This window comes from Dromiciops gliroides, chromosome 2 (genome assembly GCF_019393635.1).
Source record: "Dromiciops gliroides isolate mDroGli1 chromosome 2, mDroGli1.pri, whole genome shotgun sequence".
Taxonomy (NCBI): Eukaryota; Metazoa; Chordata; class Mammalia; order Microbiotheria; family Microbiotheriidae; genus Dromiciops; species Dromiciops gliroides.
The window spans coordinates 109854948-109882685 of record NC_057862.1 but is presented as its reverse complement, the minus strand read 5'-3'; the positions used below and the strand labels follow the sequence as shown (position 1 = coordinate 109882685).

At 40.7% G+C, this 27738-nt stretch overlaps 1 protein-coding gene across 1 annotated transcript in view; it reads left to right on the top strand.

Annotated features, from left to right (window-relative positions):
* Positions 1-611: 611 nt before the first annotated feature.
* AS3MT (arsenite methyltransferase) overlaps positions 612-27738 on the top strand; it is a 46578-nt gene continuing 19451 nt past the window's right edge. The window contains 10 exon segments of the mRNA XM_043980416.1: positions 612-715; positions 1816-1848; positions 2408-2656; positions 6318-6369; positions 8023-8110; positions 10613-10719; positions 10721-10745; positions 12628-12770; positions 15285-15316; positions 15318-15384. Coding sequence (XP_043836351.1) covers positions 612-715; positions 1816-1848; positions 2408-2656; positions 6318-6369; positions 8023-8110; positions 10613-10719; positions 10721-10745; positions 12628-12770; positions 15285-15316; positions 15318-15384 — 900 coding nt within the window.

The following is a 27738-nucleotide window of genomic DNA, read 5'->3' as shown; positions in this document are numbered from 1 at the left end:
GATAATAGCTAGCATTTATGTAATGCACTTTGAGGTTTGCAAAGTGGATTTTCACAACAACCTGTTAGGTAGGTGCTATTATTATGCCCATTTTATAGATGAAACTGAGGCTCACACAGGAAGGAGAGAATAAGCATCTCTAACAGCACCTACCCTTCCGTGTGCCTGGCATTATGGTAACCCCCTTTACAAATGCTTTTTTAATCCTCACAACAACGCTTCAAGGTAGGGACTATTATTGATCCCCATTTTATAGTTGAAGAAACTGAATCAAGAGAGTTTAAATGACTTACCCAGGTTCATCCACTAGTAGGTGTGGATTTGAACTCAGGACTTCCAAGTCCAGGCCCACCAAGGTCCATCTGTCTATCCAATAGGCCATCTAGCTGCCCCATTACAGATGGACAAATTTCTTTGAAATTTTTTTCACTACAGTAATGGTAAACATGCATTTTGGGGGAGTTCTGAAAGCACTGATAGTTATTTTTTTCTGATAAAAGTATTTTATTTTTTTTCCAGTTACACATAAAGATACTGATAGTTATTTACAACGGAGTTCCGAACATGGCATATGGCTTGATACTATGTGCTTGTTAAACCAAGATAATGACATGGAACAGTGTGAGAAACACCAAATCACAGACATCATTAAAATGGTTTATCCCAAAGTGCAGTCGTCCCTGAAGTTCCCCACGATGATTACTAAACGTAAAAGGCAAGCCGATTTCAAAGAAAGGCACAGACTACGTGTGACTGCTAAATTTACGTGCACGTGTGATTTGTAAGAGTCCTTTAGTACCGGTCTCACCAGCCACTTAGAGCTCCTCCTATTTGTGAGCGCGGTCTGCCTCACTGGTTGTGCCTTCTCTGCTACTTAAAAATATGCTCATTGAAGTTCTGTCCTCCCCTTCTAGGACGCAGTACCTTGAGGGGATGGCTAATGGTTCCTTGAAATCAAAGTAGACTAAAAAAGTGCTTTTGTGGGCAATAGTAGAGGAAGGAGGTTCTGGAGGTTGGGGTCATCCACTGGCCCTCTCTCTTCCATGGTCTGACCAAAGGTGCTGGGTCCCTGACCAGCAATGGCACAGAACTCGTCTCACTTGGCTGCTGGAGGATGGGGCAGGGATTGGCCTGTTCCCAGTGGGTCTGAGGAGAAAAGCTTTGATGGAAGGGCTGGCCAGGTTGCAGGATGACCCCTGACATTTGGCAGGGGGGGCGGGAATAGTGAGTGTGGCTCTTGCCCACCATACCCCCTTTTTATGATCAAATCTAGCCCCGTCCAGGTGTCATCCCAGGGTGGCCCCTTCCCTTCCTGTGGGAGATCCTTCACCAGATCCCTGCCTCTGGGCTACCCCCTTCCTTTGCCTCATTCCCAGCTGTCCCTCAGAGAATCCCCTGTCTTCTCTTCTCCAGTGACAGTCACCTCCAGGGAACTGCAGGTCTGACAGGATGTGCAGATGAACTTTGATGCCAGGGCATGGGGGCATTGGGCTCTTGGTGGGCCAGTGGTCTGGGACTGGGGCAGGAGGCTGACCCAGGTTCTTGGCACCCTGAGTTCAAGGTAGGAATGCCATCGGACGCTCAGCCCTTCCAGTGCACCAACTAGTGCACCTTGTGCCCTCCCCACGCCCTGGACAACTGAGGGGCATCACAGCAGCCTTTCCCTCCCCACCCGATAAAGACCTCAGCCTGGCCATCTGGGCTGGCCCCTAACTAAGTATATGCCTTGATTAAGGTTCCCAAAGAGTAACCTACATGTCACAGTATTCTGCACTTTGCTACAAATAGGCCTTGCTCTCTTGTTTTTGCCTTCAGCGTGGTGGCTGGTGCCAACCAGGTTCTTCCCAGGTTAGGTTTACACTTTATTTGGGAATACAAACCATAAATCAAAGCATTAAAGATAACTACTCATCTGTAATGGGCCTGTTAATGTAATGGGCACTTAATAATTTAATTTGATAGATTGTTTCATTGACTTCTTTTTTCTGGGCAGGGCAAGGCAATGAGGGTTAAGTGACTTGCCCAGGGTCACACAGCTACTAAGTGTCTGAGGCCGGATTTGAACTCAGGTCCTCCTGAATCCAGGACCGGCGCTTTATCCACTGCTCCATGTAGCTGCCCCCACAAACAAAGAGATAGTATTTTCTATGTGTCTTGACTCTTTGTGATCCCATTTGGGGTTTTCTTGGCAAAGATACTGGAGTGGTTTTCCTTTTCCTTCTCCAGCTTATTTTACAGATGAGGAAACTGAGGCAAACAGGGTGAACTGACTTGCCCAGGGTCATACAACTAGTGTCTGAAGCTGGATTTGAACTCAGGAATATGAATCTTCCTAACTCCAGAAGCTATCCACTGCACCACCTACTTCCCCTACCCAGGCTCTAGGAAAAAGTTTTCTAATCACCAGATACTATGGCTCTGGCATCGTGACTTCCAAGTGCCTGGAGAGTTGCTGGATTTAGGACTTGGATAGTGGAAATGGCAGAGATTGCCATACTCCCAGCCAGCTGGTTGGTGAGAAGGGACATGTCACCAGAATGGATATGACAGAGTCTCAGGAGAGGTTATGTAGGTGTATTATTTTCTTCCCAGGACTCCATTTACATTTTATTTGGGAACACAAACAACAAATCATAACATGGAAGATATCTATTCTGCTATAATGAGCCTATATTTCCAAGGTATTGAGTTTGAGGGAGAGCAGTGCTGGAAATCTTACCCAACTTCAGAGTGACGTCAGCCCAGGAGGAACAGAAAATGCTCTATCTGACCCGTTTCATAAAAGTTTTATTATTACAACTGAGGAGAGCTTACATGCCATCTATCAGTTTTCAAGGGCAGCCACGTGGTGCAGTGGATAGGGTGCCCTGCTCTGGAATCAGGAGGACCTGACTACATCTTTGGGCAAGTTTCTTTACCCCTACGAGCTAAGGTTTCCTTATCCATAAAATAGGGATAACAGTATCTACCTTGCCTACTTTACTGTTTTCTATCAAAGAGAACATATAGGTAAAAAAAATGCTTTGTAATCGGAAAACATAGAAAGGACCGTTTCTGCAAGGTTTCTGCAAGACAGGAAGGAGCACACTGAGAAACTTCAGTATTTTTAAATCTCAAGAAAAGTGTCTACTGTTTGAGTTTCTGAGGGAAAAAATACGTTATTGTTTTTTTCGTTATGCCCTGACCTTCATCATGAAATAGCAGTATTAAGCTTAAAACCAGATTCTGAGGGTAGCTATTGGCATAAAATACTTCTGGCTTTTTTGTGTGTCACAGACCCCTTGGGCCTATCTGAAGCCTATAGTGAAGCCTAAGGAACACTTCTCAGAATAATGTGGGGGTTTTTAGTTTTATAGTTTTTTCCAATTACATGTAATTAACAATTTTAACATTTAAAATTCTGAAATATGTTTAATGTGATTGTACATATATAACCTATATCAGATTGCTTTTGGTCTTGGGGAGGGGGGAGGGAAGAGAGGGAGGGAGAAAAAATTTGGAACTGAAAAATTTTATAAAAAAAAGATGCTGAAAACTATCTTTACATGCAACTGGAAAATAATAAAATACTTTTAAGATTAAAAAAAATCTGATTTCCAAATTCTCTCCTTTTTTCTTCTCCCCTCCTTGAGAAGTCAAGCAATTTGATATAGATTATACATGTACAGTCATGTAAACCATATTTCCATTTAATCATATTGTGGGGAAAAAAAACAGACAAAACCCCAAGAAAAATAAAGTAACACAATCTATGTTTCCATCTGCATTCAAATTCCATCAGTTTCTTTCTCTGGAGGTGGATAGCAGTTTTCATCATGAGTCCTTTAGGATTGTCTTGGATCATTGTATTGCTGAAAGTCATTCACAGTTGATCGTAACTATAATATTGCATCTTACGCGTGTACAGTGTTCTCCTGGTTCGCTCTTTTCTATCTTAGCATTAGTTTCATGTAAGTCCAGGTTTTTTCTGAAATCTGCCTGCTCATCATTTCTTATAGCACAATAGTATTGCCATTACATTCAGAAACCACAGCTCATTCAGCCAGTACCTAATTGATGGGCATTCCCGTCAGTTGCTAATTTTTTGCCACCACAAAAGAGCGACTAAAATACTTTTGTACAGTGTGGTCCTTTTCCTTTTTTTTTTTAATCTCTTTGGAATATGAACCTCATAGTATGCTTGGAGGGTATACACAGTTTGCCCTTTGGAGCATAGTTCCAAATTGTTCTCTAGATGGTTGGATCAGTTCACTAACTCTACCAAAAATACATTAATGGTCCAGTTTTTTCCACATCCCCTCTAGCATTTTCCATTTTCCTTTTCTGTCAGTTTTAGCCAGTCTGATAGGTGTGAGGTGGTATCTCAAAATTATTTAATTTGCATTTCTCTAATCAGTTGGATTTAAATCATGTTTTCACATGACTATAGGAGAGGCTTTGTTTTTTTCTTCTGAAAACGTGCCTGTTCATATCCTTTGAGCATTTATTAATTGGAGAATGACTCATAGTCTTATAAATTTTATTCAGTTCTCTATATATTTGAGAAACGAAGCCTTTAACAGAGAAACTTTCTGTAAAATTCCTTCCCTCCTTCCAGTTTTCTGTTTTCCTTCTAATCTTGGCTTCATTGGTTCTGTTTGTGCAAGAACTTTTAAAATTAATGTAATCAAAATTATAGATTTTACATCCTGTAATGCTTTCTATCTCCTGTTTGATCATAAATTCTTCCCTTATCCATAAGAATAATGTTTTAAATGCATAAAATAAAATTACAAGGAAATTATATTGAAATACAGTTATCAAAATATTTTTTAAAAACCAAGTTCATGACAACTCTGAGGTACTACTTCATACCTATCAGATCAGCTAATATAACAGAAAAAGAAAATGATAAATGTTGGAGAAGATGTGGGAAAATTGGAACATTAATGCATTGTTGGTAGAATTGTGAACTGATCCAACCATTCTGGAGAGCAGTTTGAAACTATGCCCCAAAAGCAATCAAACTGTGCATACCCTTTGATACAGTAGTATCACTACTAGGTCTGTATCCCAAAGAGATCATAAAAAAGGGAAAAGGATCCACATGTACAAAAATATTTATAGCTGCTCTTTTTGTGGTGGCAAAAAATTGGAAATTAAGTGGATGCCCATTGAATGGAGGATTGCAAAAGAGGATCTCTTGGCACTTGAATTATACTGGAAAAGATGCAAACACATTCTTGTGGAGAGGACTGGTAGTCAAAAGCCCTGGGTTGGAATCCAGACTTTGATATTTACTAGCTATATGAACCTGAGCAAGTCATTGAAGGCTGAGGATAAAGGTTAAAACTGAGTCTCTGTGGGCCTCAGTTTCCTCATCCATAAAATGGGGATAATGGCACCTGCCTCGCAGGGTTGTTGTGAGGATCAAATGAGATCATATATGTAAACTGCTTTGCAAGACTCAAAGATCTGTCTAAAGATCAGTTATTATTGTTGCTATTTGTTAAAGGAATAGTATTGAGGATATGTTTACCTTCAAATTCTGGCCTCAGAGATCCAGGATCAGGCCTATGGTGGATTATTGCTAAGAATGTAAGCTCTCTGGCAATAGTTTAAAATAGAAGATCATTGTTGTTGTTGAGTTGTTTCAGTCATGTCCGACTCTTTTGTGACCCCATTTGGGGTTTTCTTGGCAAAGATACTGGAATGGGTTGCCATTTCCTTCTCCTGTTGATTTTACAGATGAGGAAATTGAGGCAAACAGGGTTCAGTGACTTGGCCAGGGTCACACAGCTGGTAAGTATCTGAGGCAGGATTTGAACTCATGAAGATGTGTCTTTCTGACTCCAGGCCCTGTGCTCTATGCAATATGATGCCATGAAGCTGCCCAAACACACACAGCTAGTAAATAAATGGTACAGCTAGAATTTATGCTACGGTGTTTTGACTCTAAGTCTAGTACTCCTCTTGACTTGGTAACATCCCTGTTAACAGGAGAGGAAGCAGGCACCTAATTATTAGAGGCAATATCATTTAGGTAGCTCAGAAATATGTGCCCTCCTTACATACTGATACATGTGAAAGTCCATGTTGTCAGGGGAAAAAAAGTTGGGAAATTTTCTTTTTCTTTCTCTAAATTAAATTGTGTCATTAAACTTGTGCCTAATAAGGGGCAGCTAGGTGGCGCAGTGGATAGACCACCGGCCCTGGAGTCAGGAGGACCTGAGTTCAAATCCGGCCTCAGACATTTAACACTCACTAGCTGTGTGACCCTGGGCAAGTCACTTAACCCCAATTGCCTCACCAAAAAAAAAAATAAATAAATAAAATAAAAAACTTGTGCCTAATAAACAGAATGTTCTTCAGGACTATTAAGTGCTGGAGGTAGGGCACTGAGTATTAGTCATGGTCTTCCCTTTCCTCTCAACTGGGATCTAAACTTGTTCTTCTCATTTACTTCTGGGATTAAGAAGTGATGACAAGAGAGCCCTGGGTTCAGATTGTTCAGGTTTACAATTGGCAGTGAGGTGATGGTAAGTATCCTCATTATAACCAAAGAATTTAGGAAGTGTAAGAAGATGGGTAATCTTTTTTCCTATGTACTGCTGTGGATTTCTAGCTAAAGCAGTCCCCAGAGACCACAATGATTTATCATGGGAAGCTCACAGTTGATCCTGGTACAATGTTGCTATTACTATGTACAGTGATTTCCTGGTTCTGCTCACTTCATTTGCATAAGTTCATATAAGCCTTTCCAAGTTTTTCTGAAAGTGTTTTGTTCATCGTTTTTTTGGTAGCACAATAGTATTTTATCACAATCATATATCAAAGGGGCAAAGCTATATGGACAATCTAGGATATGAGCCAAGCAAGATCTATTTTCTCAGAGTGTATGACCTGGTATGTAGGGGAGGTAATATGTTCTGTATCAGGGTCATTTGACCAGTTCTGACTCAGAGTCATCTGGTGGTTTGGCCTATAGATTGGAACAGAATAGACACTTGTAGTACATCTAACATTTGACAAAAGGAGGTTTATTTAACCAAGCATGGAAAGGTTCTTCAGCGAGGACACAGAACTCTTCAAGTAGGGCAGTTTCCCATGCCTTTGCATTTATTACAGTGGCATACTTGGTTGTGTCAAGACTGAAAAGTTACCCAAAGAGCCCTCAACTCTTGGTGCCCTGGGCTTTTACACCTATACTTTTATACTTTATAATCAGGCAGTCAAAAAACTATATCAAATGGTCAAGTCTTAGTCCCCTGCACCACTTAAGTCTCAAGGACAGTTTCATTGCCTTTTAGGGGGAAACTAACCAAGCTTACAGGGAGTAGATATTGCTCCTGCCACAAAAGTCTTCATGGTAGTTGGCTTGCGTGCTATTTGCAGGAAGGCCAGGCGCCTTCCTAGATTAAGGAACAAAATAAAAGAATTGACACAAAAATTCTGCCCAACAGTTCCCAAAAGCCCCATGGCTTTTGAACATTTTTTTTCCTTAAGCTAATTCATCATTTTCACTGCAGGAAGAGGGTTGAAGACTTTGTGAACTTCTGAGATCTCAGAATGTATCTTCCAATCCTCTTGAGATAAAAGGAATCCTGAAGCCCCAATCCCTGAGATTTTTGAGGATGGTACTTCAAAGACTAGAGAAACCTGGGGAGCTAGGTTTGTGAGAAAAGTCCTTGGAAAGAGGCATATGAATACAAGTTGTTGTTTTTACTAGCATCGCTGTTATTATACACTGTTAGGTTTACAACAGCCTGAATCCAGCCTGCCTCACTCATAATGGCTCTGGGTTTGGGAGTCCATGGGTGGCCACATTATTTGCTGTTGAGTTTGTTCCTTAGGTAGTGAACTTGGCTGGTTGCACTTGTGAACATAGAATTCATGTAGATAGTTGAACATAACTAACACACACAGGGTCAGAAGAGATGTTTTGTTTGTTTTCTAAGTTTTTTTCCCCTCCCTTTTGCTTTCCCCTCCTCTGAGACAGATGCCAAATTTGGCCTTGCTTGGACTGAGTAATTTCTTTTACAGCTTGGAGGGGAGCTGTACTTTATTGACGTCTACACTGGCCTTGAATTGCCTGTAGAAGTCAGGGTACATAAAGTTTTATGGATGGATTGTTGTTTTTTAATGTAATAAGGAAAAAAGTACAAATGATCATTCTAAGTGTAATGTGAAATCTTAGGCTTTGTATTGCCTTCTAGGATAATTTTGAGAGTGAGTTGGAGACAGGATTTTAAAAGAATTGTCTTTTCTTTTTTAGTCACAAAGTGGAAGGACTGATCAATTTGAAATTGTTCACATATATGCCCTGAAAGGCCATTAGTTAAAAGGCCCAGTTTTCATCTTAGTTCATTATTCTTAGTTTCTTTCACTGATTTCTTCTTCTAACTCCCTCCCACCCTGCTACCTCCAAATGTGGACATTTTTCAAGGCTCTGTTCTTAGCTTTCTTTTCTCTATGTAATTCTTTCCTGTGATGATCTGATCTACTCCCTTGGTTTTAATCATCACCTCTCTGCGGATGACTTCAGAATTTTTATCTCCAATCCTAACCTCTCCCCTGAACTCCAGACTGCATTTCCAACTGCCTCTAGGATATTTCCCTCCACCTGAATGCCCCCCTTCAGCCACTTCAAACTCAGCATACCCAGCACTGACCTCATTATCTTCTCTGCCCAAACCACTGACCTCATTATCTTCTCTGCCCAAACCTGCCCCTCCAGTCAACTTTCCTATTTTCGTTGATGGTGCCACCATTCTCAAGAATCACAGAATTTGAGAGCTGGAAGGGCCTCCAGAAGCCATCTAGTCCAACCCACCTATGAAAAGAATTCCCACTATATGGAGCCATCTTCAAGGACTCATTTAGCTTCTGCTTAAAGAAGAGGGGAAGCTCACCACTTCCTTTTTTTTTAAGTAATAAACATTTTTATTTATAGTTTTGGGTTCCAATTTTTCTCTCTCCTTCCCTCACTCCCCTCCCCCTTCCCCAAGGCAGTAAGCATTCAGATACTCACCATTTCTTTTTAAAAATTAAATTAAATTTTATTTCATTTTCAGATGCACATTTCTCTCTCTCCTGTCTCTTCCCTTTTCCAACCCTCCATAGTTGAGAAAGCAAGAAAGACAAGAGTCCCTGTTACAAACATGTAGTCTAGCAAAAGAAATTCTTGCATTGACTGTGTCCAAAAAAAATATGTCTCACTCTGCATTCTAAGTGAACCCTGTCTATCAGGAAGTGGGTAGCATGTTTCATCTTCAATCTTCTGGAATTGTAGTTGGTCATTATACTGATCCTAAGTCTTTCAAAGTTGTCTATTCAATATTTTTCTACAAAGTGTTCTCCTGGTTCTGTTTAATTCACTCTGTATCAGTTCATACACATCTTCCCAGGTTTCTCTGAAAACATCACCTTCATCATTTCTTATAGCACAGTAGTGTTCTATCACATCCATATACCATAATTTGCTCAGCCAATTGATGAGCAACCCTTCAGTTTCCAATCCTTTCCCGTGACAAAAAGAGCTGCTATAAATATTTTCATATTTGTGAGTCCTTTTCTTTTTTCTTTCATCTTTTTGTGGTATAGACCTAGTAGTGATATCACCAGCTCAAAGAGTATGTTTAACAGCTTTTTGATCATAGTTCCAAATTGTTTTCCAGAATAAAATGGACCAGTTCATAGCTGTACCAAAGGGGAATTAACATGCCTGTTTTCCCACACCTCCTCCAGCATATATCATTTCCCTTTTTCTTTTAAACTTTGCCAATCTGATGGGGTGAGGTAAGACCCCAGACTTGTTTTAATTTGAATTTTTCTAACTAATTATTTTAGAGCATATTTTCTTTTCTTTTCTTTTTTTTTTTAAGTGAGGCAATTGGGGTTAAGTGACTTGCCCAGGGTCACACAGCTAGTAAGTGTTTAGTGTCTGAGGCCAGATTTGAACTCAGGTACTCCTGACTCCAGGGCTGGGGCTCTATCCACTGCACCACCTAGCTGCCCCCTAGAGCATATTTTCACATGGTTATTGTTAGCTTGAACTTCTTCCTCTAAAAACTGTTTATTCATGTCCTTTATCAGTTATGGAATGAGCCACTTGAGGTAGTCCATTTCACATTTGGACAGCTCTTCTAAGTCAACCCAAACCCCAAACCTCAAAATCATCTTTGGCTTTCCCCACTCCCTCAGCCCATGTCTAATCAGCTGCCAAGATTCTACCTCTACAATATCTTTCAATTATCTTTTTTCTATCTATTCCTACCACCAATTCAGGCTCTTATTCTCTTATTACATCACATCAGTCTTTGGTCTGTTCTACCGTAATGGGCAGAAATAATTTCTTGTTTATTTTTGTCTCTCTCTTACCCTCTAGCTACATCATATATATATGTATATATATATGTATGTATGTATGTATACATAGAAAATGCTTAATATACATATTAAATTTAATATATAGTAAATGCTTAAATGTTTGCTGAACTTCATTGAATCTGTTACTCCCTATATCTTAGGGAAAACCTGGGCTTAAGTTTTAGCTACTTCCAAATCCTAATCATTTATAAGGGAAGAAGCCCTCACCCCTTCTAACTGTATTATTGTTATGCAATTGTTTTAGGTAGATCTTTAGGGGAAGCTCTATTCCGGAAAGACCCCTTCACATTGGCTGAAGAAATTGGGTTCTGTGCTCCACAACTGGTCACTGCTAAACCAATTACACTTGAGGGACAAGGAAATGGAAGAAGTCATTGGTAAGAAGCTACAGTAGGGAGTAATGTAAATAGAACATGAATTATTCAATTTTCAAATTTAAAATTTAACAAATATGTCTGCCATATGTACGATCAATCTAAGGCCCTTGTAGACAGAGACCTTCTCTCTCTTTAGTGTTTGCATCCTTAGATTCTGGTACAATGCTTGGCATATAGTAGGTGCCAAATAAATGCTTACTGATTGATTGATTTGTGGAAAGTATTTGATTAATTTTTGTTACAATGGTACCATAGTAGCCACCATATAATCTACATGTGTCCTTCTTGCCTTCTTTCCAGTATCACCCCTGACAGGCTAACCAGAGGCTCAATAAAACACAATGTGGCCAGTTTATAAATAGGAGGAAAATGGACATTGATGAAAACAAGTAGGTTAAAGTTCTGACAGTGTAATAAGATTAGGCCTGGTGGTCTTGAGACCAACATGACAGTTTCCCCTTAAGAGAGGCTGAAGCTTATAGAATCTATTCATAGAAATTATTGTTAATAACATTAGGTCCGATGGTCATAAGGCCATTAAAATGGTTTCTCCTTAAGGGAGGCTCTAAGCTTATAGAACAAACTCATGGAAAAATACTGACAATATTTTTTGAAGGTTAGTACAACTCTGTGCCCCAAATAATATTTTTTCTGTCACCAGTTTGTTTTTCTCCATGATATGTAAACCCCCCAAATAATATTTTGTCTACCACCAGCTGTCCTCTCTGAATAGGGTCACATACCCCAGAATTAAGCCTGTTTTCTTTCTCTGATCCAATAAAAACTTACAGTTCCCTAAAGGCATATAATCTTTGGGGGTGATAAGGAAGAAAGCAGATGATGAAACTAATTCACACTAAAATATGAATGACTATAGTGTTAATGTGTTAATCTTTCTAAAAGTATTTTCACTTTAAAACAGTCTGTTAGCCCAAAGTAATGAGTCTCCAATTTCAGCTAGGATCTTTTTTTTTTTTTTGAACAAAGGGTACTTACCAATGCCTCTTAATTTGCCTTGCCCAGAAACTGGCCCTGATCTGTGGTTTCCCCCACACTAACTTCAAATCTGAGGTTTCTTGGTGGGTGATAGACTAAAATTGCCTTCATCTTCCTGTGTTCTTGGCTCTTAGCTTCTGGTTTCCATGGGAATGGCAGTGGGAAAAATTCTCCAAGTGAATTAAACAAAAATTAATCAACTTCAGTGCTTTGTGTAAAACAGACAAAGGGATTGTTATTATATCCTAAAATACCTTACATTTTCCATGGTGCTCAAGTAATTTTTCACATATATCATCTCATTTGTTAAAAGGCAGTGGAAAGAAGCCTGGACTGAAAAATCAAAAAACCTAGATTCTAAGTCTTTTGGCTAAGCTACTTTGGAGCTGGGATTTGGATACTAGGCCATCTACTTAACCTGCTCATGCGTAAAATGGGTGTATTCATACCTGATCACAGAGTTGTTGTTAAGATCAAGTGAGATAATGTATATAATGCTTATGATGGGCCCCCAGAACTAGTACTCTAGATTGTGGCATCAAATACAAATACCAACCTTTTAAATCACTATGGTATGCAGAAAGTCACTTCCATTATCCTTTGCAAGCTAACACTTAAAGGCAATTTGAGTTGGCCATTTCATTTCCATTATAGAGTTTTCCCTCCACTTAATGTCCACTTACCCATATTAGATTTTACTCTTTAATCATACTACTTAAACTCCTTGGTTTTTGTCTTGTTTTCCCAACACAGCTGTGGACTCCTGGGGACAAGGTGCATAGTGTCTTGATTCTTTGCTTCCCCACAGTGCATAGCAGAGAACTAAACCTTGTAGGGGCTCAGTTAATATCTTTTTCATAAATGAATGAATACATCTCGATTTTAGGTGATTGTCAGTTTGTTTTGGCAACATTTTGTCTCTTCAAACTTCCCAAGAAAGTTTCAGACCCAAGGTATTAGGCTGTTTACAATGGAGAGATTCCTGGGCATGAGAAAGAACTGGTATTTCATGCAAATTTCACATTTAAGGTGCATCCCCCATGCCATAACAGTTCTATGACACTTTTACCTCAGCCAAAGACATACCTATATTCATCTTTTGTTATTTTCCTTTCGTAACTTCCTCCTGCCCCTAGAAGCCTTTGATACACATCTTATTGATGAGGATTTTAAAGAATGATTTTGTAAGGGATAGTAGGAAAAAGTATTATTCATGTAGGTCATTAATTATATTTTTATTCATTGTTCAGTTGTTTTTCAGTTATGTCCCAATCTTCATGACCCCATTTGGGGTTTTCTTGGCTAAGACACTGGAGTAGTTTGCCATTTCCTTTTTCAGCTCATTTTACAGATGAGGAACTGAGGTAAACAGGGTTAAGTGACTTGCCCAGGGTTACATAGCTAGTAAGTATTTGAGGCCAGATTCAAATTCAGAAAGATGTCTTCTTGCCTCTAGGCCTGGGACTCTATCTACCGCACTACCTAGCTGCCCCTAAAGATTTTTTAAGAGTCTAATAATAATCATAATTGACATTATCTCTTTTTCACATGCCATTTAAGAAAGAGAATAGTCCTTTCCTTTTTTAGTGGTTTTGTCCCATAGAGCCCTCACCTCTTCTCAGGTGCCAAGGGAGCCCTGATGGAAAAAGGGCATTTCAGATGCACCATATGTCCTTTCAAAAAATAATTTTTTTTGTCAAGTGATATTGAATTGTATAGTAATATGAATTCTTCAAAAACTACTTACATTTGAATTAATTAATTTAAATGCATGCAATGAATAAACAACTTCTCTAAGAGGAGGCGGGGCAGTGTTTTAACCTGGGGTCTGAGACTCCTAAAGGGTCAGGAGACAGATTTTAAGAGATCCTTGACCTGGGCAGAGGACCAGGATTACATCTCTATTTAAATTCCTTTGCAATCCTATGCATTTTCAGTCATCTTGAGAAGGGCTCCTGAGGCTAAAGGGAGTGATGGCATAAAAAAAGGTTAAGAAGCCCTTCTCTGGGACATCATAAAATCTAGACCTGGAATGAACCTTTGAGGCCATCTGCTTCAACCCCTTCATTTTATAGATCCCATGAGGATTATTTATCCATTCATTCTCCTTTATTTTTCCTCTCCTATGGTCAGGAGGTGTAGTGGATAGGGTGATAGGTCTGGAGTCAGGAAGTCCCAAGTTCAATTCTGTCCTTAGATACTTACTAGCTGTATGACCTTAGGCAGATCATCCAACCTCTGTTTACCTCAGTTTCCCTATGTGTAAAATGAGAGAAATAATAGTACCTATCTCAAAGGGTTTTTATGAAGATTGAATAAGGTAACATTTGTAAAGGGCTTAGCACAGTGCCTGGCACATCGTGTTGTTGTTCAGTCATTTTTTAGTTGTGTCTAACTATTTGTGACCCCATTTTGGTTTTTCTTGGCCCAGATTCTGGAGTGGTTTGCCATTTTCTTCTCCACCTCGTTTTCCAGGTGAGGAAATGGAAGCAAACAGGGTTAAGTGACATGCCTAGACTCACATAGCTAGTAAGTATTTGAGATAAGATTTGAACTCAGGAAGATGAGTCTTCCTGACTCTAGACCCAGCACTCTATATACTTCACCCCCTGGTTACCCAATGTGCCCTGGCACATTGTAGGTACTATATAAATGCTATTATTATCATTAATAATAATTCCATTTTACTGGTTCTATTTTTTTTTTTGCTTTGCACTTTGGAAAGTTCTTTTCATATTTTGTTAAATTCTTCATACTTATCTTAATGGCCATAAAGAATTCTATCATTGATTTAACCATTCCCCCATTGGACACTGTCAGTTTTTTTGCAGTTACACATAGTGCTGCTTTGAAGATCTTTTGACAGATAGTTTTGTGGGGGGGGTGGGGTTTGGTTGTTGTTTTTTGTTTTTGTTGTTGTTGTTGTTTTTTTTGGTGAGGCTATTGGCATTAAGTGACTTGCCTAGGGTCACACAGCTACTAAGTGTCAAGTGTCTGAGGTCTTTGAACTCAGGTCCTCCTGACTCCAGAGCCGGTGCTCTATCCACTGTGCCACCTAGCTGCCCCAGTTTTTTCAGTTTTTGATAATACTTTCAGGGTCCGTTCACTGAGCTCCTATTCATTGGTTCAGTGGTCCCTGGCATAACCCATGGCAAATTGAGTCATAAGGTCCATGGCATATTGAGTCATAAGTTCATGGGGTTGGAAAGGATCTTAGGAGTTTGCTGCCTAGAGGTCTCATTTTGCAGATAAGTACCAAGAAATTCGGAGGCCTTTCTCTTCTACTATATGAAGTCAGGCAGAAAAACAAGGTCAGTGGATGTGCTCATAGTTCAGAAAGGCCACTAGAAGAAATCCTTTAAAAAGGGTTGCATCATGAAATGAGCGAGGAGCTAGTAGCAAGGTCGTGACATCTCCTTAGTGTTGGAAGGTCAGCCTTTGAATCCGAGACCCCACTGAGTGGGAAGATTTCTGGCAAATTCCTCCTATGGTGACTCAAACCAGTGACCTCTCACAACATTTGTTTCTGCCTCCTCCCTTCAGGAAGGGGGAATAATTGAAGGGGATGAAGAAACAGGTTATTTTGAAGAATTTCAGGTTTGTATAGGAGTTTCTGATCAAACCACTAGGAGGGAAGTTGTCGGTACCTGGGGGCTTGCTGTGCTTTGGAAGCACAAGTTTGTCTGACTTTCTGTCTCTTACCTCCTATAGAGAACCTGAATGTGGGTTTTTTCACCAACAGGCTCGCTCCCAGGCTACCAAAATAAAGTCAAGAAGACTCATATTCTTTGCTGTTGACCAGCTGGGCAGGTGTTATCTGCAAGGCTGATTGAATGGGTTTCATATTTTTAAGTGCCCTTAGTAGGAGAGATGCTTTATAGAAAAAAACCAAAACATTTTCATCTTTTTCAATTTTGATGATACATAGAAAGTAGCTTTGAAAAAAAAAAGTGAGATTACTATCATTATTACATTAAAAAAAACCCACAGGTGAATCTGTTGTAAGAGCACTTCAAGGGATAGATACTAGAGCCACCTACTCATTGGAGGATGGCTGAACTTTGGAGAAGGAGTCATTTCAAAGTCATCTAATCCAGGGGCCAGCTAGGTGGCGCAGTGGATAGAGCACTGGCCCTGGATTCAGGAGGACCTGAATTCAAATCCAGCCTCAGACACTTGACACTTACTAGCTGTGTGACCCTGGGCAAGTCACTTAACACTCATTGCCCCCTCCCAAAAAAAACCCCAAACAAACAAAAAGTCATCTCATCCAAATTCCTCAGTTTAAAGATGAGGGAAGTGGGGCTCCAAGAAATAATTTTTATGCTACTGGTAAATGATACCTGGAAACCTGGCCTTTTATGTTCAATTCATTATAATTACTAATGTGAGAAAGTAGATTAACATTTTTTTGGAGGTAATAGGGTTAAGTGACTTGCCCAGGGTCACATTAGTTAAGTAAGGCAAGATCTGAACTCTGGTCCTACTAACTGAAGGGCCAGCATACTAAGCCACACAGCTGCCCCTAGATTAATATTTTTTAAAAGATTTTTTAACAGCAAGGATTGAACTAGAAAAACAAATGAGCTCATTTCCTGAGGGTTCCTGTTAGTCAAGGCTTTGCTGTGCTTGTTTCCTTTTGTTCAGTACATTTTTGCAATGTCTCTGCTGGGGGAACAACATAGAAGCCATAAATTCTACTGTAGTTGATCAAGTCAGTCCAACAAACATGTTTGTTTTTTGTTCAGATGTTTTTCAGTCATGTTTGACTCTTGGTAACCTCATTCAGGGTTTTCTTTGCACAGATACTGGAGTGGTTTACCATTTCCTTTTCCAGCAAACGTTTACTAAGTGTTGACTCTATCATCCCAGAATCTTTTTTTTTTTTGGGGGGGGGGGGGGCTAGGCACATGCCTGGAATCTTTTACATTTGTCCTCTCTTTACCTCTCACATGGCCTTGTTGTCTAGGCCATTTTAAAAATCACCTCTCACCTGGACTACTGTAAGTCTTCCAAATAGTCTCCCGGCTTCCAGTTCATTCCCTTTCCAACCCATCCTGTGTACGGTTATCAAAATCATTGTTCCCAGAGTCCAGGTCTCACCATGGAATGTTCCTGTTCAGAAAACTTCACTAGCTTCCTGTTGCCTCTAGGATCAGATATAAAATCTTTACCCTGGCATTTCAAAGCCTTCCAGAATCAGGCCCAGTGACTTTTCGAGGTTTATTGTACATTATCCCCCTTCACAAACTTGGTCTCACAGCCAACCTGCCTTGCTTGCCTGCTGCTTCTACAACTCGAGACCAAATCCCCTGCCACCCTCTGCTTTTTTTTTTTTTTAAGTGAGGCAATTGGGGTTAAGTGACTTGCCCCGGGGTCAACACAGCTAGTAAGTGTTAAGTGTCTGAGGCCGGATTTGAACTCAGGTCCTCCTGACTCCAGGGCCGGTGCTCTATCCACTGCGCCACCTAGCTGCCCCTGCCACCTCTGCTTTTGCACAGGGCCTGTCCATCATGCCCTAGAATGTTCTTCCTCTTCATCTCCCCTCTTCCACTGTCTAGCTTTCCTTCAAGGATTACTTCATGGCCACCTCCTCTAGGAAACCTTTTGTTGTTAGTGTCTGTTCTCTCTTCCTCATGCTATAATGTATGTTCTTACTTGTGTACATGTTGTTTTCCCCATTAGAATGTAAGTGACCTCCTTGAGCTCAGGAATTTATAACCCAGAGCTCTCCTACCCACCCACCCAAGTACCATGCCCTTCAAATAGGAGGGACTTTATTTGTTAAGTTTGCAGACTGCAAACGGGCAGTTAATTAATACCTATCTTGTGCCAGGCCCTGTGCTAAGTATCAGGAATACATTCACAGAAAGCCAAGATTCTTTTTATTAAAATTCAGTTTTATTTTATTTTCAGGTCTGCATTCTCCCTGCCCCCCATCTCCTAATTGAAAAATAAAATACCAGAACCCATTAGAAACATATTAATGTTTCAGTCATGTTTGACTCTTTGTGACCCCATTTGGGGTTTTCTTGGCAGAGATACTGGAGTGGTTTGTTATTTCCTTCTCCAGCTCATTTTACAGATGAGGAAACTGAAGCAAACAGGGTTAAGTGACTTGCCCAGGGTCCCACACTCGTGTCTATGAGGCCACATTTGAACTCAGGAAGATGAGTCTTACTGACTCCAGGACCATTACTCTATCCACTGTGCCACCTAGCTCCCTAGAAATATGCATGGTCAAGCAAAACAAATTTCCCCATATTAAAAAAAAAGTCTCAATTTGTACTCTGAGTCTATCACCCTCTCTACCTGGAGGTAGTAGCATAGATATATCAGATACATGCAATAAAACAATTATAAATACATAGGTAATAATATATATACAATCATACATTATATATACAGATGAGGAAATGCAAGGCCAACAGGGTTAAGGGGTCCACACGGGATACACACAGGGTCCCACAACTAGTAAGTGTCTACAAGGCCAGATTTGAGCTCAGGAAGATGAGTCTTCCTGACTCCAGGCCCAGCATTCTATCCACTGCACCAGGACATGATAGGTATATAAAGTATCTAAAATGATGCCATAAATATAAAAAAAGAGGAAAATATTGGATATTAGAGGGGATAGCTGGGAAGCTAATCCACTGTTGTCAGAGTAGTGAATGGATCTAGCCATTCTGGAGAGCAATTTGCAACTATGCCCAAAGGGCTATAGAACTGTGCATACCCTTTGGTCCAGCAATACCACTGCTAGGTTTATACCCCAAAGACATCCCCAAAAGAGAAAATAAGACCTATTTGTACAAAAATATTTATGGCACCTCTTTTTGTAGTGGCTAAGAGTTAGAAATCAAAGGAATGCTTATCTATTGGGGAATGGCTAAATAAGCTGTGGTATATGATTGTGATGGATATTATTTGCTGCATAATCAATGACATGTGCACCACATGCAAGACACGCGCATTCCTAAAGACCTACTCTATGGGGGCAGCTAGGTGGCACAGTGGATAGAGCACTGGCCCAGGATTCAGGAGGACCTGAGTTCAAATCTGGCCTCAGACATTTGACACTTGACACTAGCTATGTGACCCTGGGCGAGTCACTTAACCTCAATTGCCTCACCAAAAAAAAAAAAAAGACCTACTCTATGGTGAATTAGCCTCAGGCCAAAGAACTGCTGGACACCCCTGGCTTCACTACAGAGATGTATGCAAGCGAGACTTGAAGGCTCTGGGAATAGACACTGGCAGCTGGGAGGAGATGGCTAAGGACTGTGCCTGATGGAGTTCAGTACTCAGGAGCAGCTTGCGCACAGCTGAGATGGGCCTCCAAGCTCTGGAGGAAGAAAAACGAATGAGATGCAGGAACCGATGGGTAACAGAGAGTGCAGTTTTCCAATGTCCTCGTTGCAACAGGAGCTGTGGCTCCCTTATCAGACTGCACAGCCACACTGTGGCCTGTGGCTCTTCAAGGCACTGATCCATGGTCGTCTGCAACTGGTGGAAGCCTACTACTATAATCAATGATAAGCAGGATGATTTCAGAAAGGCCTGGAAAGACTTGTATGAACTGATGTATAGTGAAGTGAGCAGAACCAAGGGAACATTGTGCATAGTGACAGTAATATTGTTTGATGAAGAGCTATTCTCGGCAATACAATGATCCAAGACAATCCCAAAGAACTAATGATGAAGCACACTATCTACCTCTAAAGAAAGAACTGATATTGATGGAACACAGACTGAAGCTTGCCATTTTTCACTTTCTTTCTTTAATTTCTTTCTTTTATTTGAGGTTTCTTATATAAAATTACTAACATGGTAATGTTTTACCCAATTGCATATGTATAACCTATATCTGATTACTTACTGCCTCAGGGAGAGGGGAGGAGAGGGAGAGAAGGAGGGATAGAAATTGGAACTTGTGAGGGCCAAAAGTTGATATATGGAGCGTTATTTGGGTGACTTGCCTTAATACTGGGGTCCCAGAAATATGAGGGACATTTTAGGTTCACCCTCACCTCTGAACTGCCCTTTTTAGATATTTCTCCCAGGCCAATAAAGAAAGGAGCCTTTAAGATTTAATTCACAAAGGGATCAGATTGGGAATTAATTAAACAACAAAGGTGAAACTAATAAAAATCAAAGACAAGGAAATAGGAAAAAAGAAATACAGATAAATACTCTTAACTCTAAAACTTAACCTATGCAATCCCCAGACTGTTTCCAATTAAGCTGGTTCAAAGGAATTTAGGGTTTTCCATAATTAACTCACCAAAACCTGGACAGTCTACAGTTGCCCAAGCCTGCCAGGAAAAACAACCACCCAAGACAGAGAACTTGCGCCACCACCACAAAGGGAGAAGTCTGAGAGACCGTGTTCTGGAAGGAGCCTAGCATTCTGGAAGAACCCTCCGCCTCCCTTCAGGGAGCATTTAATCTTTCCTCCCTCAAAAGGGGAGGTCCTTCAAAAACTGTCTATGGAGAGTTCTCCTTCTGACCTCAGTAGCATATGTAACCTCAGGGTGGGCCAGGTGTGGCCCCTCCCAAATAAGTCAGTTAAAAATTGCAATATTGATTTTACCACAAATAATTTTTACCACATTCCCCACCTTTGTTTCTTCAGAAAACACATATGGGTTTGCTCGATGAAACAGCCAAAAATAACAGAATATAATATCCTAAGCTAGCAAACAATATGTTAATAACAATATAGAAAAGGGAGAGACGAAAGTTTTGTCCAGAGGGGTGGTCCTTCATGAACCGGCACTCATGACACTGGCCTGCAGAGGGAGGGCCTCTGCAGAGAGTCCATGTTACAGATGGTGTATGTAATAACAGAAGAAAAAAAGAAAAACAACAAAACAAAACTGTTCATTTAAAGTCTCTGAACTCTCGTCTTCTTGGAGTGGTAAGATGTCATCAGGAGAACTGGACTCTGGCCAGGACTCTGGTTTGGAGAGCTAAACTCACTTCTTCTCAATCCTAATTCTTAGGCAATTATTTTCATCAGAGAGCTTTTGTACTTCCTTTTCCATTTGACTTTTCAAGCTGTTGACTTTTTTCTCATGTCTTTCCTGCATCACCCTCATTTCTCTTTCCATTTTTTCCTCTACCTCTCTAATTTTACCTTCAAAGTCCTTTTTGAGCACCTCTATGGCCTGAGACCAATTCATATTTTTCTTGGAAGCTTTAGATATAGGGGCCCTGATGTTGACATCTTCCTCTGAGGGTGGCCCTTGGTCTTCCTTGTTACTGAAGAAACTTTCTCTGGTCTTCACCTTTCTCTGTCGGCTCATCTTGCCTTTCTTTTACTAGACTTTTAGCTCCTTAAAGTGGGGCACTGTTTCCAGGCTGCAGTATCCCAAGCTTAAGAAGTCTCAGGTGGTATGATTTAAGGAGAATCAGGTTCTTCAACTCGCCAGTTTGTTTTCTGGTCCTAGATGACCCCAGACCAACTTGCCAATCAACCAGCTTTGTGTGTTGTGGTTGTTAGCTCCGAGGAGCCTGTGCCCCTCCCCCACCTGGGCCACTTCTACTCGAGCCTACCACTTGGTTCTCAGTAGGGGTGTAAAATCCAAGTTCTGCCTTAGCACCAGTGTAGACCCCTGTAGCCTCTCCCCTGCCCAGGGCTCAGCCCACTCACCAGACTGTGAGCTTAGTTCCAGACGACACTGGAGCTTCAGCTGATTCAAAGGCTCTGGGGGTCTCCTTCTCTGGTAAGGACTTCCTGAGACTGGATCTGTGTCAGGGTGACTGGGGTTGGGCCCGACTCCTGTATCAGCACAGCAGCTCCCTCCTTCTGACCTTCCAAGCTGTTCTTGGTTAGAAGATGATTTCAGCACATTCTTCTATGAGTTTTGCTGTTCCAGGCATTTTTCTATGACCTTCAAATAAGGTCATCATTCAAATGATGTTTTTTGGAGCGATCATGTCATGAGTTCTGGGAGCTCACTGCCTTTCCTCTGCCATCTTGGCTCTGCCCCGGAAGTCTGAACTCACTTCTTTAGCTGTTGAATTCCTGGATTTTTACTAATCCTTAGCATAGCATTGATTAAATTAAACAGTGAGAGTTCTTCAAAATATAACTCATACTCAAACTCTCTCTCTCTCTCTCTCTCTATATATATATATATATATATTACATTCCTTTACATTCCCCTCCTTTATATAATACAGGGTTGAAGTAGTTATGCAATCTATAACACTTTGTACCACCATGTGTCTGGATCAAAGCCAAATTTAGTAATGTGTCCATGACACCTGAAAATGTTATGGAAAGGTTACCATACCACATCTCATGGTTCTGAGACATTTAGCAATTGTGCTAGGCCACAGGTGGATGGATTCTAACCATGCCATCAAACTGAGTGAAAGAAAAAGAAAACTTTTAGGAGGAAGAGAGGAAGAAACTGGACTGTGTCCAGCAATTGTGGTCTACATAGTCTCCATCATAAGCAAACCATGGATTTACATGTACCTGTCTCTCCTCCTGTTGTACATATATTCTCTCCAGGGCCTGCATCAAGCTTACTGTAAGAGCAGTTAGTCTCTGAAATGATAAGTTTCCATAAGACAAGTAACATTGGTCCAAGTGGGTTCATATGCATTAAATATAGTCTTTAACTGTGAAATTACAGTGTTCGGATTTTTATCAAAACTAGGGATGATTGATTTCCATGTGCTCAAGTCACTTGGTCTAAAGGGACTATATTTTCTAACTTGAATTTGCGCTCCTTTTTTGGTATGTTCTATAGCTTCCTGCAGGGGGAGCAGTTTCTGCTGATCTGATTCTAAAGATTGGTCAAGATCTGTTCCTGAACTCAGATCATCTCCAGCAGAGGGAGCTGTCTTGGTGTCTCTCTTGCCACAGGGGCCTCCTATCCTTCCACTGTACAACAATGATAATAGCGAAAATGAAATTTATAGTCATTTGAACTATCATGAATACGGTATTAGAATTTATTTCAAACTCAAAACTTTAAATAAAAATGTTTATTATAAAAAAAAATAAAGTGTTGCCCTGTCTGGGAGGAATTAGACTGATTCTGTTTGATTCCAAAGGGCTGAACCAGGATCAGTGGATAAGAAGTGGCAAAAAGGCCAATTTGGATTTCATTCCCAGAAAATGGGAGTTGTCCCAGCATGGAACGGACTGCCCAGAGTTGGGTGGGTTTTCCCCTCCTTGGAGGCCTTCAGATAGAGATGAAGATGATCAAGTGGGGATTCCTTTCTTGTATGGGAGGGATCAAATGGTCTCTGACAACCCTTCCCCCTCTCAAATCCTGCAGTTCTTTGAAGTACAAGAGTATTTTCAAAGGTGACTTTTCTGACCCCATGTTCAAGACCTTACATTTATCCCTGCTGAATTTCATCTTGTTAGATCCAACACAATGGCCTAGCCTGTCTGTTTTGGGGTCACGACTCTGTCATCTAGTGAGTTATGTCTCCCTTTCAGGCTTGGGTCATCCGCAGATTTAATAATGATGCCATATGTGCCTTTATTAAAGTCACAGATAGAAAACTGATGCAGCAAAGGGCCAAGAACAGGTCTCTGGCAGGCTCCACCACAGACCTCTTTCCCAACCAGAAAGAAAACCTCTCCCTGCTCTCCCAATACATTACTTTTGTTCTGGCCTTGCTTTTCTTCTTTCCCAATCCTGACTGTAATGACTAAAATCTAATGTGTATCTTCTTTACCTGCCCCTCCCAGTTTGGGGGGGAGGTGTGGAACTAGCTAAAATTTACTGATAAATTCAGCAACAGTTTAGGCTTTTAAGCATTTATTAAAGTATATTAGGGGCTAGCAAAGAGAGAGAGGGAAAACCACTTTTACCTAGCTAAGAGAGAACATGTGAAGTTCAGAAAGATAGGAAACCTGTCTACCCTGGCCTGCTTCTTCTGCCACCACAAGCTTGTTTCTGAATAAGAGACTCATCCTGAGTCTCCTCAACAGAAAGCTCTCTGCTGGACTGGAAGAGGGCCGGTCCCCACACACAGCTCCAAGCTAACTGGCCGGTCGCATTCAAGTTCATTGATTGACATGACCCAAAGGCAGTCTATGACCTTCGAAATCTCAGAAAGGCCACCTCATGCTTTCTCGGTTCTCACATGACCTATCTTAAACTTGCTTAACCGAACACTTATCTTCTACCCTTGAAACTTCTCTTGCCTTGTGCTTGGCTAAACCCCAACACCAGGGAATTTCCACTGAACATTTCTGGAGTAAATCATGCAACTGTGCTGACCAGGAAGACTCCGCATTTCTATAATCTCACCTGAGCGGGGAAACTCTTCAAGACCATAAGTGACAGAACAGGAAACTGCTGATCTGCATTGATGGAGAGTTTCCATAATGAGAAATTGCCACATCAATGAAATCACAGATCTAGACCAAGGCAAACCAAAACAAACCAAGCTAAATCTCAACTGTGGCCTCCCTGCTGCATGACAGTCCTTTTACCTTCCCTGGTTGATTTACCCTGATCCCTGCCATGGCTGTTCCAAACATTTTGTCTCTCTTTTCACATCACCTCCCCTGCTCTCTCCCTCCCAGCAGAGGATCTCACCTCCCCCTTTCCTAAAAAAATAGGGGCCATCCATTATGAGTTCTCTTGCCTCTTCTACACCCATACCTCAAAACACCTCTGTTTCATCTTCTATTCTCTTTTATTTTGTTCTAGTCTCTGAGGAAGAGGTTTCCCCTTTCCCCTCCCCCTAAACTAAGCCTTTATTTATGCCTTTGATTCCTTCTTCTGACATTTAATCCAAGAGTTTGCTTCTCTGATGATTCTTCCTCTGTCATCTTCAAACTCTCCCTTATCTACTGTTATCTACAAGTATCCTTAGATATCTGTCCTTAAAAAAGAAACACCAGAGGGCAGCTAGGTGGCTCAGTGGATAGAGCACCGGCCCTGGATTCAGGAGGACCTGAGTTCAAATACGGCCTCAGACACTTGACACACTTACTAGCTGTGTGACCCTGGGCAAGTCACTTAACCCTCATTGCCCTGCAAAAATACAAAAAAAAAAAAAAAGAAGCCTGCCTGTTCCCTCATGTTTACAGCAAAACTACCCTCAAGGGGGGCAACTAGGTGGAGCAGTGGATAAAGCACCAGCCTTGGATTCAGGAGTTCAAATCTGACCTCAGACACTTGACACTTACTAGCTGTGTGGCCCTGGGCAAGTCACTTAACCCTCATTGCCCCACCAAAAAACAAACAAACAAAAAAAGCCGAAACACCCAAAGCCTTCACTTCATCCTGTCTTCCCTTCAAACTTATTGCACACCTTTCCAGAGCCAAACTCATTTACATCTAATGCCTCCACTTCTTCATTTCCTGATAACAGGATCCCACCACTCACCTGAAATCATTCCCTCCAAGGTTCCCAGGGATCTCTTACTTGCCAAATCTTACAGTTTGTTCTTATTCCTCCTCCTTCTCAACCTCCCATGGGCTTTTGACATTGCTGACCATCCTCTTCTTTCTTAGCATGCATGACACTGTCCTCTCCTTGTTCTCTCCCTACCTGTCTGACCTCCTTCTTGGTCCCCTTTTCTGGATCATCATCCATACCCTTTTCCCTAAACTTGAGTGGTCCCCAAGGCTCAGTTCTGGATCCTCTTCTCTTCTTTATTAAGTGCCTTCATCAGCTTCTATGCATTCTGTTGTCATTGCTAGGCAGAAGACTCTCAGATCTATAGAGCTATTTATTGAGTCTCTGCTGAGTTCTAATCTTGTGTCACAGCCATAGGCAGGACATCTCCATCTGGAAGGCCCATTAGCACCTGAAACTCAGCATTTTCAAAACAGAACTCATTATCCTCCCTGCTAAACCCACCCCTCTTTCAACTTCCCAAATTTATCTAGGCCTCCCACCCCCCCACCCCGCCCCGCCACGGGCCGCTGTATTTTCAGTCACCTGAGTTTGTGCCCTTGATGACATGGCCCTGCTCATCCTTCACATCCAGTCAGTTGCCAAGTTATTTGGTTGGGTTTTTTTTAATAGTGATCTATATTTTTTATTAATTTTTTTAATTTGTGGAATAAAACAAGCATTTCTATAACACTGTAATTTTAAAAGATGATTGCTCATGAAACTATAAGAACCCCTAAATATAATAAAATTGAATTTCAAAAAATGTCTAAAAGAGAAGAATATTCCAAAAGAATGGAAAAGATTATAGATAGTTATTTCCTCTTCCTTCCCCTGAATAAAAGCAACAGAGGTGTCAGCAAAGGCCAGTCCATTGGACTACTTTCTCATCTCTGTGAAAGCTTTAGGAAAATGGTCTGTGTACATTTTGAAGGTAGGTTTTTTTTGGGGGGGGGCAGGGCAATGAGGGTTAAGTGACTTACCCAGGGTCACACAGCTAGTAAGTGTCAAGTGTCTGAAGCCAGATTTGAACTCCTGAATCCAAGGCTGGTGCTTTATCCACTGCTCCACCTGGTTGCCCCCTTGAGGGTAGTTTTGCTGTAAACATGAGGGAACAGGCAGGCTTCTTTTTTTTTTTTTTTTTTTTGTATTTTTGCAGGGCAATGAGGGTTAAGTGACTTGCCCAGGGTCACACAGCTAGTAAGTGTGTCAAGTGTCTGAGGCCTTATTTGAACTCAGGTCCTCCTGAATCCAGGGCCGGTGCTCTATCCACTGTGCCACCTAGCTGCCCCGGAACAGGCAGGCTTCTGCAGACCATTCTCTACAGCAGACCATCCCCTGTCACATCAGTCACCAAGTCTTCTTGGTTTTACCTTCACAGCTCTTGTATCTGTCCCCTTCTCTACCCTCACGCTGCTACTTCCCTGCTTCAGGCCCTCATTACCTCTCATCTACAACTATTTCAATGATCTCCTAAAAGGCCTCCCTGCTTCTGATCTCTACCCTTGCCCATCCATCCTCTACACAACTGACAGGTGGTTGTCGTTGTTTGTTCTTCCTTCTCGAAGAGAACCATGACATCAGATACTGCTCATTATTTGAAGGAAAGCTCCACCTATTCCCATGCTCTCCAGTGTTTTTATTAGGAATGGGTGCTGTATTTTGTCAAAAGCTTTCTCTGCATCTATTGAGATACATATGATTTTGGTTAGTTTTCTTATTGATGTGGTTGATTATGTTAATAGTTTTCCTAATGCTGAACCAGTCCTGCATTCCTGGTATAAATCCCACCTGGCCACAGTGTATTATCCTGGTGATCCCTTGCTGTAATCTCCTTGCTAATATCTTATTTAAGATTTTTACATCAATATTCAGTAGGGAAATTGGTCTATAATTTTCTTTTTCTGTTTTGGTTCTGTCTGGTTTTGGTATCAACACCATATTTGTGTCATAAAAGTAATTTGGTAGAACTCTTTCTTCACCTATTTTCCCAAATAATTTGTATGGTATTGGAATTAATTGTTCTTTAAATGTTTGGTAGAATTCACTTGTAAACCCATCTGGCCCTGGAGATTTTTTTTCTTAGGGAGTTCATTAATGGCTTGTTCGATTTCTTTTTCTAATATGGGGTTGTTTAAGGATTTTATTTCCTCTTCAGTTAACCTGGACAATTTGTATTTTTGTAAATATTTATCCATTTCATTTATATTGTCAAATGTATTGGCATACAGTTGGACAAAATAGTTCTTAATTATTGCTTTAATTTCCACTTTATTAGTGGTGACATCACCCCTTTCATTTTTGATACTGGCAATTTGGTTTTCTTCTTTCTTTTTTTAAATCAAATTAACCAAAGGTTTATCTATTTTATTGTTGTTGTTTTTTTCATAAAACCAGCTCTTAGATTTATTGAAATTCTATAGTTTTCTTGCTTTCAATTTTATTAATTTCTCCTTTGATTTTCAGGATTTCCAATTTAGTATTTAGTTAGGGATTTTTAATTTGTTCTTTTTCTAGCTTTTTTAGTTGCTTGCCCAATTCATTGATCTCCTCTTTCTCTTTTTTATTCATGTAAGCATTTAGAGATATAAAATTTCCCCTAAGCACTGCT